General features: G+C 40.0%; 1 protein-coding gene across 1 annotated transcript in view; it reads left to right on the plus strand.

Annotated features, from left to right (window-relative positions):
• LOC127441217 (fibronectin-like) overlaps positions 1 to 20,334 on the plus strand; it is a 42,168-nt gene that overhangs the window by 16,193 nt on the left and 5,641 nt on the right. Inside the window, exons 9-20 of the mRNA XM_051698392.1 lie at positions 6,452 to 6,718; positions 7,027 to 7,287; positions 7,679 to 7,939; positions 8,139 to 8,399; positions 12,310 to 12,570; positions 14,640 to 14,897; positions 15,404 to 15,673; positions 15,996 to 16,259; positions 17,273 to 17,533; positions 18,273 to 18,536; positions 19,296 to 19,556; positions 20,016 to 20,276. Coding sequence (XP_051554352.1) covers positions 6,452 to 6,718; positions 7,027 to 7,287; positions 7,679 to 7,939; positions 8,139 to 8,399; positions 12,310 to 12,570; positions 14,640 to 14,897; positions 15,404 to 15,673; positions 15,996 to 16,259; positions 17,273 to 17,533; positions 18,273 to 18,536; positions 19,296 to 19,556; positions 20,016 to 20,276 — 3,150 coding nt within the window. The remainder of the gene's footprint in view (positions 1 to 6,451; positions 6,719 to 7,026; positions 7,288 to 7,678; positions 7,940 to 8,138; positions 8,400 to 12,309; positions 12,571 to 14,639; positions 14,898 to 15,403; positions 15,674 to 15,995; positions 16,260 to 17,272; positions 17,534 to 18,272; positions 18,537 to 19,295; positions 19,557 to 20,015; positions 20,277 to 20,334) is intronic.

Below are 20,334 nucleotides of genomic sequence, written 5' to 3' on the forward strand. Positions count from 1 at the left end.
CGTATTTCCACACATTACCTCCCCTTCGGGCAGGGTGTGATCCCCGCTGTGTCTTCCCCTTGGGATTGACACCCCCCGACACGGACACTTATGGCCCCCAGTCGATCGATTTCCACTCTTTTTTGGGGAGAAAAAAAGAGGAGAAGAGGCCACGGCTGGGGTAGCCTTTCCCCATTTTTTGGGCAGTCAACTTGTCCCTGAGGTGCAGGGAACCATACGACGCTCGTAGGAGCGTTGGGGGAGGTTACGTGACGGCCAGGTGCGCTGGCTACGAGTCACGCAGTGGTCTGCCCGTCTCGCACTGCCAGTCCACGTAACACAGTTCAGCTAGTTGTGGTGTTTCGTAAAGGGACCCCTAGTGTCACTACATCGACACAACATCGAGTGAGTGACAGATAGGGAACGTCCTGGTTACTTTCATAACCTCTGTTCCCTGATGGAGGGAACAAGACGTTGTATCCCTCCTGCCACAACTCTGAACTACCCGCTGAAATGGCTGGGACCCTGTCTCGGCTCCTCAGCACAAAACCTGAATGAGTGGTTGCGAGCCAGCTCCTTTTATACCTGTATGTCTGGGGGAGTGGCATACAAATTCCACTCGCCAATTCCCATTGGCCTTTTCTCAAAGATCAGAGGTGTTTGGGGCTCCCAAGGGTGACCCCTAGTGTCATTCCATCGACACAACATCTCGTTCCCTCCATCAGGGAACAGAGGTTACGAAAGTAACCAGGACGATAACAAAGTGTAATCATATTTTTCTGAAAACTAGCATCAAATATTCATTGTGTAAAATCTGTTGCTTACATTTTGAGACTCACATCATTTGAATCTTTTTCTTTCCAGCACCATGTGTTGGAAAGAACACCACTCAGGTGAATGTGTCATTATCCTGTGGGTCTGACACCGCATCTGTATCTTGGGCAGCCTCTAGTCCTGTTTATTACTATATAGCAACAGCAGAAAGTGATAATGGATATACACAAACCTGCAACTCTAGCAGCACTTACTGTAACATCAGCAGCCTTGCGTGTGGTCAGTCGTACAATGTATCAGTCACAGCCATCAGTGTAAACTGCACTGGGGAACGTAGCAGTGTGCCATGTCAGTACTGGTAAGTTATTTGACAGAAAACTAGCCTTCAAACCCTGTTTCTTCTCAGATGTATGTTCATAATCAAGTTTCATGTTCTGAAAATTTTAAACTATAGTACACAGTCTCCAGTATATGTATCATCTGCTATAGCAGAATTTGTTAAGTGGGCGTTCACACCTAACGCGTTTGTGTCCATCTGTGCTGTTTAAAAAAAATTATTCTACGTAAATATATGGTAGACGGACATCTATAACCATTCTGCAGCATCTTGCTCTCTGTTTTTTCAGCGTCTCACACAGGAGTGCCACATTTTTAAGATGCTGTGTCAAGTCAAGGGCCATTTAACCCAAATGTGTTTTTGCTCCCATCTGCACTCTATTTCCATAGTTTTTCTAGGTAAATATGCACTTGATGTACATCTTTGACCATTCGGCCCACACCCAGCTGTTTCTCAGTGCCTTCTGCAGGGGCGACACATTTTTTAGATGAAAAACTTCAACTTTTAAAAAACACGTATGAAGACAGCAGCATTATGTTTAAATTTTTTGTTCCAACTTTTTCTTCAATCCAAGTTATTTTTTTTTATTTTTTTTTAACGCAAGAACGATTGAACGACTGATAGACCCCTACAGCATAAGACTAGTGTGATAGAATTGTTTACCAGCTTTGTTATATCGAATGTTTTCTTATATGCCAAATGTTTAACACATGTCATGAGGAGTTTCTGCCATAATTATTGGCATAAATAAAAAATTATGTTGGTTACACATAACCAGACATTCATCCACCTACAAAATAATAGTCCTACTTCAAAAGGTGGATTTAGGCCACTTTACAGCTCAAGTAACAAGCCATTATTACTGATGAACTGATGGAAGTGCTTAGCAAAAAAAAGAAATAAACAAGCTTCATATCTGCTTTTAAACCCTCTCGCACGCTTGCCTTTAAGGCTTCCATTGCAAGTGCATTACTTTAACGTTTCTCATTCATTCTTACAAACTGAGAGCGTCAAAATGATTTTCTGTGGTAATCAGTAACATACCATAGAATCTGTCGATGGAGCTTGTATTTAACCCAGAGTGTTCATTTAAACATGCTAAAAATAATTCTGCATTTACTTTTATCTCCCAGCACCCTGTGCTCCTGTGTCTGTGACCAGTAAGCTAATTGACTGCCAAGCTGGTGGCGTTAATGTCAGCTGGCAGTTGAGTAAAGGGGTGCTGAGCTACTATGCTAAAGCAGAATTAATTACTGGTCAAATTCTGGTGTGTAACTCAACTTCCACGTCCTGCGTAATTCCTGCAATTAGTTGTGGACAGATATATGACATCACTATGGTTGCCCAGGGCAATGGTTGTAGCTCCAACAGTATGACCAGTACAGTAGCATTTGGACAACATTACATTCACTTTCCTTGAGATTATCACTCTAAATAATGAATCCCATAAATTTAATATATGCATTTAAAGACTTATTGAGCTCGATTCATCAGTGTACATTTTTTGCAAAGACAAAAACATTGTCTTTGTAGTCTCTCATGAAAATGTAATAACTTGTTCCACCCCTGAAACAACTTTCCTTTTCGGCTGACATCACCTATGTAGGCTGTTCTGGCTATTGGTTAATGTTATGAAAATGTACATCCTGCATTTTTGTTGCAAATGCCATTTCATGCTGACATTAAGACTTAAATTCCTACTTATGTAGTCATGCAGAGTAAGTCAGTGTATGTTCCTTGTTTTAGCTCCATGTCCACCCGATTCTGTCACTGCTGTTTTGGATTTGCGACATGGGACATCAACCCGCTAGTTTTAAAGTTAGCAACAGCTCAATTTAAATGAAAAAAGTATGACAGAAATAGATCACTACTGTATAGTCATGTTATGTAATATTCACTGTTATACTACTACTACTAATAATAATAATAAAATAATAAATCAATAGTAACTGTATTATATTTAAGCAACATCTCACATCTGTGATGCTCTATTATGTAGCACTTTATTTGACAAAAATAACTCCAGTGTTGTATTTAGGATTGTGCTGTGAGGTTCTGTATAAAATCACTTCATTTGATAAAAATAATACAATTTCACGTTGAAAATTAATTGTTTATTTAAACAATTTTGATGATAAAATTGAAATAAACTGCTGAAATTGAGATAGTATCGGTGAGAACTAAAAAAAGGAACGGTACTTGTACTCGTACTCGTTCTGAAAAATTTTTTATCGGGACATCCCTAGTTTGAATTTCAGTACGCCTCTCATCCACATTGGAACTTAATTTTCCTCCACCAAAAACAGAGACTTTTGAAAGTGCTTTCTAGCACAGCACATTTTGGAAAAATGATAACGGTAGAAAACTATTTGCACTACAGGTGCATCTCAATAAATTAGAATGTTGTGGAAAAGTTCATTTATTTCAGTAATTCAACTCAAATTGTGAAACTCGTATATTAAATAAATTCAGTGCACACAGACTGAAGTAGTTTAAGTCTTTGGTTCTTTTAATTGTGATGATTTTGGCTCACATTTAACAAAAACCCACCAATTCACTATCTCAAAAAATTAGAATACATCATAAGACCAATAAAAAAAACATTTTTATTGAATTGTTGGCCTTCTGGAAAGTATGTTCATTTACTGTATATGTACTCAATACTTGGTAGAGGCTCCTTTTGCTTTAATTACTGCCTCAATTCGGCGTGGCATCGAGGTGATCAGTTTGTGGCACTGCTGAGGTGGTATGGAAGCCCAGGTTTCTTTGACAGTGGCCTTCAGCTCATCTGCATTTTTTGGTCTCTTGTTTCTCATTTTCCTTTTGACAATACCCCATAGATTCTCTATGGGGTTCAGGTCTGGTGAGTTTGCTGGCCAGACAAGCACACCAACACCATGGTCATTTAACCAACTTTTGGTGCTTTTGGCAGTGTGGGCAGGTGCCAAATCCTGCTGGGAAATGAAATCAGCATCTTTAAAAAGCTGGTCAGCAGAAGGAAGCATGAAGTGCTCCAAAATTTCTTGGTAAATGGGTGCAGTGACTTTGGTTTTCAAAAAACACAATGGACCAACACCAGCAGATGACATTGCACCCCAAATCATCACAGACTGTGGAAACTTAACACTGGACTTCAAGCAACTTGGGCTATGAGCTTCTCCACCCTTCCTCCAGACTCTAGGACCTTGGTTTACAAATGAAATACAAAACTTGCTCTCATCTGAAAAGAGGACTTTGGAACACTGGGCAACAGTCCAGTTCTTCTTCTCCTCAGCCCAGGTAAGACGCCTCTGACGTTGTCTGTGGTTCAGGAGTGGCTTAACAAGAGGAATACGACAACTGTAGCCAAATTCCTTGACACGTCTGTGTGTCAGTCCATTCCTTGTGAAGTTCAGCCAAATTCTTGAATCGATTTTGCTTGACAATCGTAAGGCTGCGGTTCTCTCGGTTGGTTGTGCATCTTTTTCTTCCACACTTTTTCCTTCCACTCAACTTTCTGTTAACATGCTTGGATACAGCACTCTGTGAACAGCCAGCTTCTTTGGCAATGAATGTTTGTGGCTTACCCTCCTTGTGAAGGGTGTCAATGATTGTCTTCTGGACAACTGTCAGATCAGCAGTCTTCCCCATGATTGTGTAGCCTAGTGAACCAAACTGAGAGACCATTTTGAAGGCTCAGGAAACCTTTGCAGGTGTTTTGAGTTGATTAGCTGATTGGCATGTCACCATATTCTAATTTTTTGAGATAGTGAATTGGTGGGTTTTTGTTAAATGTGAGCCAAAATCATCACAATTAAAAGAACCAAAGACTTAAACTACTTCAGTCTGTGTGCACTGAATTTATTTAATACATGAGTTTCACAATTTGAGTTGTATTACTGAAATAAATGAACTTTTCCACGACATTCTAATTTATTGAGATGCACCTGTAAATAGCACCTGCCACACAGCACGGCTATTTGCACTCAAATAGTCGGGTGGAAACACAGAAATTGAAGACAGACTGCACTCCCCAGTGTTGCTGCAATGGCGTAGTGTGTAAAAACTAGCACTGGTTGTGCTATTTTCATGCAGACGACCAGGGTCGATTCCTCATTTTGTCCCACTTTTTCCCATCCTGTTTCCGGTTTCCTCTTTAAATATTTCCTTTAATACTACTTATAATAATAAATAAAACTTAATATAAAGGTTGATTGCGTTGCAGTGATTTGGTCACAGTGACGGTCTGGGAGTTGAAAGAAAGGTTTGATCTGGATAAAATGAACCATGGTTATACTATAGTAATATTGTAGTAACTATATTTTTTGCCAGAAGCAATAGTTTTAATGCAATTAACCATGGTGTTACTACAGTAATATGGTTGTAATATAGTAACCATGTTTAAATTTGTGATTACTATGATTTTACTACAAAATACCTTGGTGATACAATGTTTACTGTAGTAAAACCTTGGTAAATGAAAATGAAATGAATGGGGCTTAAAAAAAATTGCATGTGGCGTAACTGTCTGGAGACATTCAAAAAGTCTCATAAAAGCAGACATTCTTGAAAAAGGAAATGTTGGCATGAGAAGTGCAGAAAAATATGATTATTCTTAAATTATTACTATAAATATTATATTGTTATTACTTATATAAATAAGCAGTGAAACAGATTTGTTTTAAAATATTAATATTTGAAACACTTTTTTCCAACAAATCAGTCATTTTATGTAATCAGCGCACGCACGCACACACGCACACGCACACACACACACACACGACCCCTTTAGACCCTTAAGACTGTGTGTGAAGTTTAAAAAAATATCAGATATTTTGATGAGTTTGTGACATTTTTAAAAGGCACATTTTGTTTAGGTCATGTGGAGTAACATTGTGGAGAAATTTCTTGATATTCTTGACTCAAAAATACATGATATTTGTAAAAAAAATTATTTTATTTTACATTACAAAAATATGTTTGAAAAGTTTTTGAAATTAAGAACTTAGCTGTGTACACTCATGTATTCAAGGTGCAAGCGAAGTATTTCAGTACCTTTAACTTGGTTACACCACAAGACATTTTTAAAGTTATTACATAATTTTTTGTAGAAAATGCTATACATTTTTTTTCAAATATAAATAAAACCAAATTGGGCTCAAAGATTAAATTTCTCTGAATTTGACGTATGATTTAAACTAGATTTCTTTTTTTAAATTTTTTTTTTTTTATCACCCTATACTACTATTCACCTTTAAAAACAAAGAATTTTTGCCAACTCCAATTGGAGATAAACTAATTTTTGGTGCCTACAATGCTTTTTATGTACTCGCATTTACACTATTCTGTTTCCTGTTGTTTTTCTTCCACCTTTCCCCACAGCACCATGTATACCTGTACTAAATGATGTGGCCCTGAACTGCAGCTCACGTTCTGCAGTGGTGATGTGGTCAAGTTCAGGGTTGAGTCCAGATGTCTTCTCAGTCAGCGCAGTGAACATTCAGGGTGGACAGCTGGATTGTGGTCCCCTAAATGGTCACTCCTGTGTGGTAGATGGACTGCAATGTGGACATATGTACACATTCAGTGTGAATGCAACACAGGGCCTGTGCACCAGTTCTGCTAACAACACACTGCAGAGGCAGACAGGTAACCGATGTTTGCTGAGATTAGAAAGAAACGATTGGGGAATTGCAGACCAAAAACGAGCCATTCTGGCAGCTTAGTATTTATACATTTCTTGTTATAAATAGTCTTTTTGGACTGTTTTAAAAGTTACTGTATGTCTTCAAAGTATATTGAACTCTTTTAAATTCCAAAACTATGGAAAATTTAATTTTTTGTATATAACTTACTATGAAATGGCATGAATGATTGCAAAACATTTTGAAAAAAACTCTGTTAGTTAAATACAAACAGTATTTGTACATTTTCTGATTCTCTTCTCTTCTCTCCAGCCCCATGCCCTCCACAGAATATACTGTCCAGAATAAACTGTGGCAACAACACAGTGAGTGTGTCCTGGTCTCGTGGCAATGGAACTCTGTCCTTTACGTCAACACTAGATTGTTCTAATGGGCAGACATATATCTGTAAGACCACTGAAACAAGGTGTGACATCACTAACCTGCCCTGTGGACAGACCTGCACGGTTAGGGTAGTGGCAGAGGGACAATCCTGCAACAGCTCTATTGGCACTGGATCAAATGTCACAACAGGTTAGAAAAAGCTGAATAAATCGGATATTATATTCATAAGTCCTTGCTAGTGGTTAGAAGGTAGTGAAAGTCAACTTGAAAAAAAAAAAATGTACTGTCTTTATTCATGTCCATGGTCTTATTGTGCATTATATATCAGTGCATGTTATTCAAAAGAATTTATTTTTGTCTTTGTTATCTTTTATTGAAATGTAACTTGCTCTGCCTCTGAAACGACTTTACTTTTTGACTGACATTAACTAGGCCACGTGGGGTGTTGGTTAATGATGACCAATAGCCCAAAAGCTATTATGGCATTGTCATTACAGAAGTAAAATGGGTTGTGAATGCCATTTAATGTTAACTTTAATAGGTAGCTGTATGCTCATTTTGTTTTGTATCATTGGCTCAGGTCCTTGTGTACCACAAAATGTGTCGCCCAATCTGAGCTGCAGCAGTAACATAGCAACAGTATCCTGGGGAAACAGCCAGGGGGCGGAGCTTTACTCAGTGACAGCCATCAGCGTTAATGGCCTCTCAGCAAACTGCACTTCATCGTCCACCTCCTGTGACCTTTCAACTTTGACCTGCGGAGAGACATACACGATCACGGTGAAAGCAAAAGGCAGCAACTGTAACAGTGAAAACAGTGCACTTGTACAGGTCCAATCAGGTAATAAAATATGCCACATAACTGACCATCTATGCTAACTTTGAGGCTATATGTATGCTCGTATACTCAAAAAAGTTGACAAAACACATTTTTAGCATATACTGTATATGCACAGTTGACATGAAATTTCAAGCAGTTTCAGCAGTGTCCTGTTGTGTGACATTCTATATTTCATCTAAATTTGATCTCTTCTCTCCAGCTCCATGCCCTCCACAGAATATCCAGTACAGAATAAACTGTGGCAACAACACAGCGAGTGTGTCCTGGTCTCGTGGCAATGGAACTCTGTCCTTTACTTCAACACTAGATTGTTCTAATGGGCAGACATATATCTGTAAGACCACTGAAACTGGATGTGACATCACTAACCTGCCCTGTGGACAGTCCTGCATGGTTAGGGTAGTGGCAGAGGGACAGTCCTGTAACAGCTCTATTGGCACTGGAACAAATGTCACAACAGGTTAGAAATATTAAATTAAAGTTGACCCTAAAAGGCATTTTTGGGCTATTTAGTTATTGTTGTAGGCATTGCAGCCTTTCTCAAATCTAGCCAATAGTTAACACTGTAATATATTTCCAGGTAATGTTAAAGTAATAAAGTTACATCAATAATAGCAAATAATGACAGATTGGAAAAAGTAGTGTTTCCATTAGGATAAGTCGAGATGCTCTTGATGGTGAACTTGTCCTTCAGTCTTCAAATCCCGGTCAAAAAGACTCCTTAAAGTGGGTGCTGGCAGTATTTCAAGGAGGGAGTAGCCCTCCACAACTGACTGCAAATTCACATTTAGGCCTGGCTTAAGTCATGCCCATCCTTTTTCTCATTTTAAATCCTATTTCACTCAAAAATATGTTACATTAGAGAAGTAAAATGGGTTTCAAATGCTGTGTCATGTTGACTTCAATAGATTGCCATATAGATGAAGTTAGTGTTTACCTGCAGTGGCTCAGTGGCGACGGCACTTCCGGGTTATATTGGCAGCCCAGAAAAGAACAGCTTTCAAAGGGGGCCTTGTTCAATTTGAGCAGAAAATGCTCCCATGGTGCTGTTAATGGGGTTGAAACCCCACTCTTCCGAAAGATTATTGTAGATTTGGGCTTCTTTAGATTTCCATGAGGATCAGTGAATCAGGACAAACTCAGGATTTAACATAAATTATGATATTTCATGGCCATTGTTATCTGTCAGAGCCAGGATTCAAACTTGGGTCTCTGGTGCAAGAGTCTTAATTTCCACCACTGAGCCACAGAAGGGAGTTGAACCCAGTAGTCAGACGCGTTCTTAAATGAACTCAGAAGAGTTTAACAAAAATAGTAAAAAGGGTACAAAAAGCAATTTCTTACTGACAACCACAAAACAGAAAAATCTTTAGTCCAAAAAGGATCCAAAAGGAGATAAAAATAATCTCCAAAGAACTCAGGAAAAAGACACCAAAAAACAGCAAAAATAAGCACAGGGAAAAAAACAATCCAAAAGGCTTTCAATGTTTAGTTCTTAGAACTAGAGCAGACTTACAGCAGCAACTGGCTAGGAACATCAATAACCAAACAAAGAAACGAAAGGAAGTGATCAGCTTAAATACACAGCCCAGAACGAGGCACATGTGAAAACAATGGCACTGATTACAAGAGGCACAAGATAGACATATACCATAGGGAACTCTAGTGGCCAAAATATAACATTAAAGCAAAAACTCTGACAATTATCATGTCTGCCCTAATAAGAACCACTTGCCCAGCAGTTGCTGTTGGTAGATTTGAACTTTTCACAAAGGAATTGCACAAACTCCAAACAAAACTGCATGTTTTTCATTTCCAACGTGCAAAGTCTGTGACAAATATGTGGCCAAAGGTTCTAACAAATGGCTTGTATGAATAAGACCACCATATATGATCTTATGGGAGGAATGTGATACCGTCTCGTCTTCACCACAGCACATACTGGCTGTTTTTTTAAAGATTATGTGAATAAAAATAATGTAATGAACTACTTCTTAAATAACTTTTTGCATTTATTTTGAAAACACTAAATAACTTGTTCAGTTGAAACCGGCTGTAAGCAGACGTCGACCGATAGTGGATTTTGGCAATACTAATAACTAAGGTGGTGAAAAAAACTGATAACCGATAAATCGGCCGATAGTTTTTAAAATCGATTTATAGAATGCTACAAACAATTCTTACACTGGTCGGCCTCAACGTTAAAACCATTGACAGGTGAAGTGAATAACATTTATTATCTTGTTACAATTGTACCTGTCAAGGGGTGGGATATGCTGTATTAGGCAGCAAGTGAACAGTTAGTTCTTGAATTTCATGTGTTGGAAGCAGGAAAAATGGGCAAGCGTAAAGATCTGAGTGACTTTGACAAGGGGCAAATTGTGATGGCTAGACTTGTGGGATGTTCCCGTTATGCAGTGGTTAGTACCTAACAAAAGTTGTCCAGGGAAGGACAACCAGTGAACCGGCGACAGGCTCATTGATGCACGTGGAGAGCGAAGGCTAGCCCATCTGGTTCGATCCCACAGAAGAGCTACTGTAGCACAAATGGCTGAATAACTTAATGCTGACCATGATAGAAAGGTGTCCGAACACACAGTGCATCGCTGCTTGCTGCGTATGGGGCTGCATAGCCGCAGACCGGTCAGAGTGCCCATGCTGACTCCTGTCCACCACCGAAAGCGCCTACAATGGGCACGTCAGCATCAGAATTGGACCATGGAGCAATGGAAGAAGGTGGCCTGGTCTGATGAATCACGTTTTCTTTTAGATCATGTGGACGGCTGTGTGTATGTGCATCGTTTACCTGGGATAAAGATGGCAGCAGGATGCACTATGGGAAGAAGGCAGGCCAGCGGAGGCTGTGTGATGCTCTGGGCAATGCTCTGCTGGGAAACCTTGGGTCCTGGCATTCGTGTGGATGACACGTACCACCTACCTAAAGAGTTTTGCAGACCACGTACTCCCCTTCATGGCAACGGTATTCCTTGATGGCAGCGGCCTCTTTCAGCAGGATAATGCACCCTGCCACACTGCAAAAATTGTTCAGGAATGGTTTGAGGAACATGACAGAGAGTTCAAGGTGTTGACTTGGCCTCCAAATTTCCCAGATCTCAATCTGATTGAGCATCTATGGGATGTGCTGGACCAACAAGTTCGATCCATGGAGGCCCCACCACGCAACTTACAGGACTTAAAGGATCTACTGCTAACGGCTTGGTGCCAGATACCACAGGACACCTTCAGAGGTCTTGTGGAGTCCATGCCCCGAGGGGTCAGAGCTGTTCTGGCGGCACGAGGGGGACCTACATGATATTAGGCAGGTGGTTTTAATGTTGTGGCGGATCGGTGTAGTACAAGCACTATAGTAGTTTGCAACTCTCTAACATTGTATGAAGATTTTTTTTTGTTTTGTTTGTTTGTTTGTTTTTTTTGGCTTGTGTGGAAATATAAAATGAAATAGCCAAATAACTTCTAAATTATGTATTTTTGTTTATTCATATTTTTAAAGCGACATATAATGGTTAAAATGTTGCAAAACTACTGACCTGCGCACAGTGTCTTACATTAAGAAATTTCAATATTCATTTTGTGTGGACAAAAATTTGCAAGTGGAGAAGATGAAATCGAGGCTTTTATATTTGTTCTTTAATAATGTGTCAGAGATGGTGAGATTCTGTCATCTTTCCAGCACCAGCTGTATTATAATTTTGATCAAATGTGTGTTGGTCACAGAGCTACATGCTGCTTCTTTCTCAAACATGCCTCAGGTTAACCGCACACTCTCTCTCTCTCTCTCTCTCTCTCTCTCTCTCTCTCTCTCTCACTCTCACACACACACACACACACACACACGTAACAATGTGAACTAGTGTTAATGTCTCTCTAGTATTTACTATTGATTGTTGCCCTTTTGTAACATTTTGCAACAATACGAGTTTGTAATAACCTACATATCCTGTCAACCCTCAATCTATCCCTTAACCTGATCCTTAGCTGAACTTTTTTCATGTCTGCTTGATTAAAATCTTTGTAACAAAATAAAAAAAATACAATAAAAAAAAAAGGCTAAAAACACATCTTTTCCATGAGCACTTAACCAGTCACTAAAAAAAAAAAAAATTCTTGTTGTACTTTAATCTGTTTTGAATGCTACTATTCTGATGCTAGTGAAACTTTGTAATATGGCACTTTTCGTACCACTGTCTCCTTAAGATTATTCGCTTATGTTCTCCTCTTTTGTAAGTCGCTTTGGATAAAAGCATCTGCCAAATGAATAATATAGTATATAGTAATATATAATATCCTTGTATAGTTGCTCTCTCTCTCTTTTTCTCAATCTGTCTTCCACTTTCTCTTTCCCTCTGCAGAACAGTGTGTACCTGGTCATGTGCAGGGCAGTGTGGACTGTGCATCTGGAAATGTGTCTATATCCTGGGACCAAAGTGTGGGGGCTGTTTCCTACATGGCAGTTGCCCAGGGCAACGGTGGCTATGCATCGGTGTGTCACAGCACTGAAACGCCGTGTGTCTTCTCAGATTTGCTCTGTGGGCTGAACTACAGTATAGCTGTCAGTGCATCTGGTGAGACCTGCAGCACTGCACCAAGTCAACCGGTTGTGCTGAGTGCAGGTACATTCAGATAAAAAACACCCACCTCACTATGCCACATACACTTCCTGGATATATACATATCCTTGTGGGGATTTTTTATTATTGGTGTTTGCTAAGACAACTTAGGCGCATAACTTGTCCTGCACCTTTACTGCTATTGTTTTTCTAAATAATCTGACTTCCGCCTGGTGTATGATAAAATGGGCAATAAATAAATAAATAAATAAATCACATAGACTGACATCGAAGGAGGGAAGCGAGGCATATCTAGGGGTCAAAATATCACAGAGACTTGGGAATGGGCTCTTTTGGCCAGCAACATGCCAAAAACCACTCAAAACACCTAAGTAACCACATAGCAACACCATGGTAACCACCCAGTATTGTCGTGGCAAGTTATGCACTGGCAAGCAACACTTACATTTTCTTCAGATTAACCTTTTTAAATATGAAATAAGTAGGACTGACAATCGATTAAAATTTTTTATCAAATTAATTACATGATATGCCATTTAATTAACCAAATAAATCGCAATTAACTGCATACTGTAAATAAATATTTGCTGAGAAATTCCCTCAAATAACAATAATTTTATATATAATTATTAAATAATTATAAACATAATATACACTAACTGAGCACTTTATTAGGTACACCTGTACACCTACTTATTCATACGATTATCTAATCAGCCAGTCATGTGGCAGCTTCAGGGACAATGCATAAAATCATGCACATATGGGTCAGGAGCTTCAGTTAATGTTCACATCAACACACCAAAATGGGGAAAAAATCTCAGTGATTTCGACTGTGGCATGATTGTTGGTGCCAGACGGGCTGGTTTGAATATTTATGTAACTGCTGATCTCCTGGGATTTTCATGCACAACATTCTCTAGAGTTGTGCTCAGAGTGGTGCCAATCACAAAAAACATCCAGTGAGTGGCAGTTCTGTGGACAGAAATGCCTTGTTGATGAGAGAGGTCAACAGAGAAAGGCCAGACTGGTTCGAGCTGACAGGAAGGCTACGGTAACTCAGATAATCCCTCTGTACATTTGTAGTGAGCAAAACAGCATCTGAGATGAGACAGCATGTCGAACCATGAGGCTGATGGGCTACAACAGCAGAAGACCACGTTGGGTTCCACTTCTGTCAGCCAAGAACAGAAAGCTGAGGATGCAGTGCGCACAGGCTCACCAAAACTGTACAGTTGAAGATTGGAAAAACATAGCCTTGTCTGATTAATCTCGATTCCTGCTGATGCACACAGATGAGAGGGTCAGAATTTGGCGTGAATCAATGTACCCAACCTGCCTTGTGTCAACAGTCCAGGCTGGTGGCGGAGGTGTAATGGTGTGGGGAATGTTTTCTTGGCACACTTTGGGGCCGTTAATACCAATCAATCATTGCTTGAATGCCACAGCCTATTTAAGTATGCTGACCATGTGTATCCCTTCATGGCCATAATTTACCCATCTTCTATAGGTTACTTCCAGCATGATAATGCACCATGTCACAAAGCAAAAGTTGTCTCAAACTGGTTTCATGAACATGACAATGAGTTCACTGTTCTTCAGTGGCCTTCCCAGTCACTGGATCTGAATCCAATAGAACACCTTTGGGATCTGGTAGAATGGGACATTCACAGCATGAATGTGCAGCTGGCAAATCTGCAGAAATTGCGTGATGCAATCATGTCAACATGGACCAGAATCTCAAAGAAATGTTTTCAACATCTTGTGGAATCCATGCCACAATCAATTGAGGCTGAGAGCAAAGGGAGGCCCTACCCAGTATTACTGTAGTGTCCATAATAAAGTGCTTATTGAGTGTATATTATAAATACAGTATAATAACTCCATCGGGAGACTGCTGCCCTAGTGCAACTGATGGTTTTGTAGTTCTGTAGTTGGACACTTTTGCCACAAGGTTTTGTGAGGTTTCAATATTCTTCAGGGACATTTTCAGATATTTTGTCCCCACAAGCACAGAAAACATGCCAACATACAACCCTCACTATTATCAGTGATATTACTAATTACGTATTAATTTTTTGTTTGTTGTGGGAATTATTTAATTTCTTTAGTATCCTGTAAGCCACAGAACGTTAGCGCCCAGCTGAGCTGTGACACAAATGCTGCTATTGTTACCTGGGAGCCCAGCGATAATGTTGTACACCACACAGTCCAGGCTGTTGGCACTGACGGACATCGTATCAACTGCACAAGTTCTGGCTACAGTTGCACGCTACTCAGCCTGCACTGCGGCCAGAACTACAACCTTATCGTCACCGCCCTGGATGGAATTTGTGACAATAGTAACACACACCTTGTTCTGCAGTCAGGTGAGTCTGATGACAGAAAAAGCTCTGATTTAATGCTATGTTCCATCCAAAGTCAGATGTGGGGTCTACTTATCTTCTTACTTTCTGCTTATTAACTTCTGAGCATATACTCATAATGAAATAAAGAAACTAGCTATCATTTGTTTTATGTCCTCATGTTTGCATGATTTCACACACATCCATCTCAGCAATTTCAGAGTTATATATTTTTGCCCAAGTTCCAAGTCAAAAAAAGGACTTTGAAAAAGGAAATATTTTGCACTTTTCCATGTAGAAAGATGGGGGGGGGGGACAGTATAAGAATGTTATATTTCTCAAATACACCAGCAACCAAGAAAATTATAGCCCACCAAAATATATACAGTAAATGCAAAATGTAAGCAATTGTTTTCTCCTCAATTCCCATAAACAAGGAAGTTGTTACCTCAAATTTGGACATACTTTTGTTACTGACATAAAAGAGTGAGGTGCTCTTTAAACTTGACCCTGTTCTCTCTCTCTTTCAGCTCCATGTGCACCTAGTAGTGTTCAGACATTCTTGCTTTGTGACATCCACAATGGCAGTGTTGTGTTCCTGTCTTGGCAGCATGCCAATGAGGTGGAGTCTTACATGGCTGTGGGCGTGTCTAATGATGGTCATTCCTCCTCTTGTAACACCAGTACCACCTACTGTGCTCTGCAGGGACTGCAGTGTGGTCAGATTTATAATGTATCTGTCCTCTCACTGGGCTATGGCTGTGGGAGCGTGAAAAGCGCTGTGTCTCAGGTGCAGACAGGTGTGTGTGATGGTTTTACTTACATTATCAAGTGAAGGAAACTACCTTGTGTAACATATGGTAGTCCCATTTAAAACCAAAACTCTGAGCTAATAATTCTGTTAAAAGACATCTGGAAACTTGTATACAGTAACTACTGTCTATTTGCTTTAAATGAAGCCTTAAGTATAAATAACCTCTGTTATGATTGTCTAACCTCAACTTACAGGTTGCAGGTTTGCTGTATATTGATCCTTACCTTACTTAGTACCTGCTAATTCAATATAGTTGGCACTGCCCCTTCCTTCTATGAAAGCCTGCTTCTCGCTCTGTCTTTTTTCAGCTCCATGCCCCCCTCAGAATGTAGACATTCAGATGCAGTGTGAGTTGGGGTCTGTGGTGGTAAGCTGGAGCCAAGCAGAGGATGCTAGTCAGTTCAGAGTGGAGCTGGAGTCCCACAGCACTGGTGTGATCTCTTCCTGCAACAGCAACAGTACACAGTGCTCCATCACCCACCTGCCCTGCGGAGAGAGCTTCAACCTCAGTGTTGTGGCACTGAGAGGCAACTGTCAGAGTCAACCAAGCAGTGGCCTTAACATCTCCTCTGGTAGGACAACACAAGAATATTCACTCATTTTATCACCTCGCAGTATTTGGACATATGCGCTCTAGTCTTTCAAAGTATTGTAATGTCATTTGTATTGATGGAGTTTATGTTTCTTTAAAGGAATGTTTCGAGTTCAATACAAGTTAAGCTCAATCGACAGCATTTGTGGCATAATTTTGATAAACACAAAAATGTATTTTTACTCGTTCCTCCTTTTCTTTAAAATAAGCAAAAATCGAGGTTACAGTGAGGCACTTGCAATGGAAGTGAATGGAGGCCTGTTTTACCTGTTCTTTCTTTTCGGTCTGGGGTCACAATAAGGAAGAACTGTGTTTTGTTGGTGTGGGTTATGGCTTTAACAGTAACCCTGTGTTCATCTGCCGAACTTAGGCAAGGGTTGTGTTTTGCTGGCTTGGGTAATGGCCTTAAAAGTAACCCGGGAATTCTGTTTCTGTATTCAAGTTGGGAAACGTTGATTAATAAAAGAGTAATTCCAAAAACGACTGGTGCTTCATCTGATAGATAACGCTACAGTATACTTTTTGACCACGAGTCCATACGGACGAATTTACGACTGCTTTGTGATATTCTTTAGGAAGAGTCTCTCTGAAACAGTTTAGGAACTGTGCACATTGCGCAACGGCAAATGGTGATAGATTCTCTCAGAATGTCAGATGTTTGTGGTGTAAAACTTGCAACCTTTGCCACACTGATTACTTTGGTATAAACTACTTTAGAGTACATTTACAGAAGGTGTCCATTTAATTAACCAAAAACAACAAATAGCAACTGAAAGTTTGTTAGTTTAAACCCTTAAAGATTGATCCATTACCACTGTGCCCTTGAGCAAAGCTCTTAACCCCAGGTTAAACCAGGAGGACTGTTCCTGTAACAAATTTACCGTTAGTAAAGGTGATTAATTGTAATAGTAAATTAGAAGACAGGTATCATAAATGATTTCAATAGCTACACTTACCAAATGCGCTCTCTATCTCTCTCTTCGATTTTCACAGCTCCATGTGCCCCACAGGGGGTTAATGGTACCCTGGACTGTGTGACTAACTCTGCGTGGGTATCATGGGATGTGGACAAGGGTGCCGAGTCTTACACAGTGCTGGCTATAGGGGACGATGGTCAAAATTCCAACTGCTCCACCACAAACTCCACCTGTAATGTGCCTGACCTGGGCTGTGGAAAGAGCTACACCTTCCATGTCACTGCCTCAATCGCTGCCTGTCTGAGCCCACCCAGCAACACCTTTAATCTGGAAACAGGTGAGTACACAGGATCTAAAATCTTTACCAGCCATAAATATTTCTCACCTGTAAACTGTATTTTGATTTATTTTTATAAAAAATATTTTTGTTCCTATGACAATAAGATTTAGCCATTATATTTCCTTGCATGTTGTGACAAACAGCATGCCTCCATCTCTTGATAAAACTGCACCTGTCACAAAAACATTAAGACACATCATCATTTTGTTCATTATTTTTTATCATAATTTGGGGAATATTCCACATGTGTCACCACATACAGTCCTGGAGACTAAAAACTTGAGACATCCTAAACTTTGGAAGAAAATGTTTCTGGTAAAGATGCATGTATTGCAACAAATGTTTTATATAATAGATGTTTTGATGTTAGTATATCTTTGTGTTTGAATCACCCACGTCACTTAATCAGCAAGGGTCAGACTAATTTTATTTAACAATGTAATATCTCAGTTCCTAATAAATCAGCTGACCAACTGGCAAGCAATTCCAATTTTTACTCATATTTGGCACTTGGAAAGTATTAATGTAGGACCCTGTGCACACACACACCGTAATAGAGAGCTTTATTCTGAGTTGAAATATGCCTTGGATATGTGAATTAGAAATTCTGAAGATCCGATCGGTTGGTAAAATCCATTTAATCTTCCAAGCTCTAAATATCATTGTCATCTCTTTTTTTTTTCAACATTTAATAAATATGTGGTTCTACTTATGCTTAATCTCTTTTTCTCTCCAGCACCTTGTGCCTTGTCATCCATCGTGGTAGTGGCTGAATGCCGCAGTCATGTTATCCTGGTACAGTGGCAGAGAGCACAAATAGGAAATTCTCTCTACATCGCAACAGCAGAAGGTCAAGACCGTTCCCTTCTTTCCTGCAATAGCGCCACCTCTTCCTGCAAACTTACAGATGTACAGTGCGGCATGGAGTACACCATCATCGTGGCTGCATCCTCCAACCAATGCAGTGGACTCCGCAGCCCACCATACAAGATCAGCACTGGTACAGCCATAACAAGTGACATTTCCTTCTAGTAAAATATAAACAGTTCTATATTTTAAAATGCACTTTAAGTAATAATGGTTCATAAGCCAATTATGTGTATCAAAACACTTAACTTGTAAACTGTTATTAGTGGTGCTTGCTACTGACATGATGATACTTAAAATCATGTAGCTTATTGAGGAAATGTGTGTTATTACACAAATTTTCACCTCACGGATAATGAAACGGCCAAAAACAATCCAATAGATTTACAATCTAGGAAGGACCGAGCCAAATCTAGGGACCAGAATATCATAATGATTGGGGTGTGGACTCTTGTGACTTTGGTCAGTAAGCAACCACCCAGAACACTTTAGCAAACATGTAGCAATGCGCCAACAACCACCCAGAACATAGCAAAACATTGCTATGAGCATCCTGACCAGCCCAACATAGCAACATGGGCATCTCGACCAGCCCAACATAGCAACATTGGCTCAACCAATCCAACAGGGGGATGTTCAGAAAAAAGCGAGTGAAATGTTCAAGAAACAGTCATTATGCAAAGTCATTTGAAAAGAGTCATTATTTTTGCAATTCCATATGGTGAGATTAGTGGTGCAGAAATTATACATTTAAGCTTTAAATATTTGCAGCTGCTCTCACCATAGAGAATTAGAGCTGCAATCACTATAGATAATTAGAAGAAAATCATAGATATTCCTTTATCGCATCAAGATTCAGACTGCTTTAATTTCTTCCTTAAATCCATTACAGCACCCTGTCAGCCCATGGCAGTAGAGGTTCATACAGACTGTCAGTCAAAGGCTGCGCTTGTGTCATGGGAGCCATCATATGTGGCACAGTCGTACCTGCTTACTGCAGTTGGCAAAGACGGGAATGTGATAACATGTAACACCTCAAACAGTACCTGCATGTTGACTGATCTACGCTGCAGCAACACATACAATCTCTCAGTTTCAGCCAGTAATGAGAACTGCACCAGCCTGCCAAGTCCTAACGTCACCTTTCATACATGTAAGACTCACACACACTCTACTTCAAATGCTGTAATCACACACTTGGGGGGCGTTCACATTGACAGCGATTTGCAGGGACAAAACGACAGGAGGTTATTCAATAGGAGTTGCCTATTTGAGGTGACATAAGCGACAGTGAACATTGTTGGGCAAAGATGAGTACAGTGACTGTTAGTGGGAGTACATACATTGTAGCTCACTTGACACATCCTGTGATACAGTTAGATTCTGCAGTTGAGTAGGAATACCTACGAGCAAATGACAGAACAGAGACTCTGCAACCTACAGTGGTTTAATTGTTGTCAGTGTGAATGCTATATTTCAAATTCACATTCTGCCACCCTCAACATAGAATGATAGAATTGAACAGTTAGATAAAGAAGTCAGTGTGTGTCTACATCTGAACATTTTTTAGGTTGTGCAACATAACTTTCCTTGTAATGTGTTTATTTTGCAGTACCGTGTACGCCAAACAACTTGACTTTAAGGGTCCATTGTGGGAACAGTAGTGCCTCTTTGTCATGGGCAGCGAGTACAGGGGCAGTGGCCTACGTGGGAATTGCACAGTCAGGAAATGCCACGACAGTTTACTGCCAGAGCACAAACACTTCCTGTACTCTGCAGGGCTTGGTGTGTGGCACTGTGTACAATTTTACAGTTCAGGCCTCAGATGGCATCTGCAACAGTTCCTTCAGTGAACCTCTAACTGACGGTGCAGGTATAACAATCATCGGTCATCTTCCATTCACATCTGGTGTTCGTTTGTTTGGTAGTAA

Source organism: Myxocyprinus asiaticus, chromosome 5, assembly GCF_019703515.2.
Source record: "Myxocyprinus asiaticus isolate MX2 ecotype Aquarium Trade chromosome 5, UBuf_Myxa_2, whole genome shotgun sequence".
NCBI classification, from domain to species: Eukaryota; Metazoa; Chordata; class Actinopteri; order Cypriniformes; family Catostomidae; genus Myxocyprinus; species Myxocyprinus asiaticus.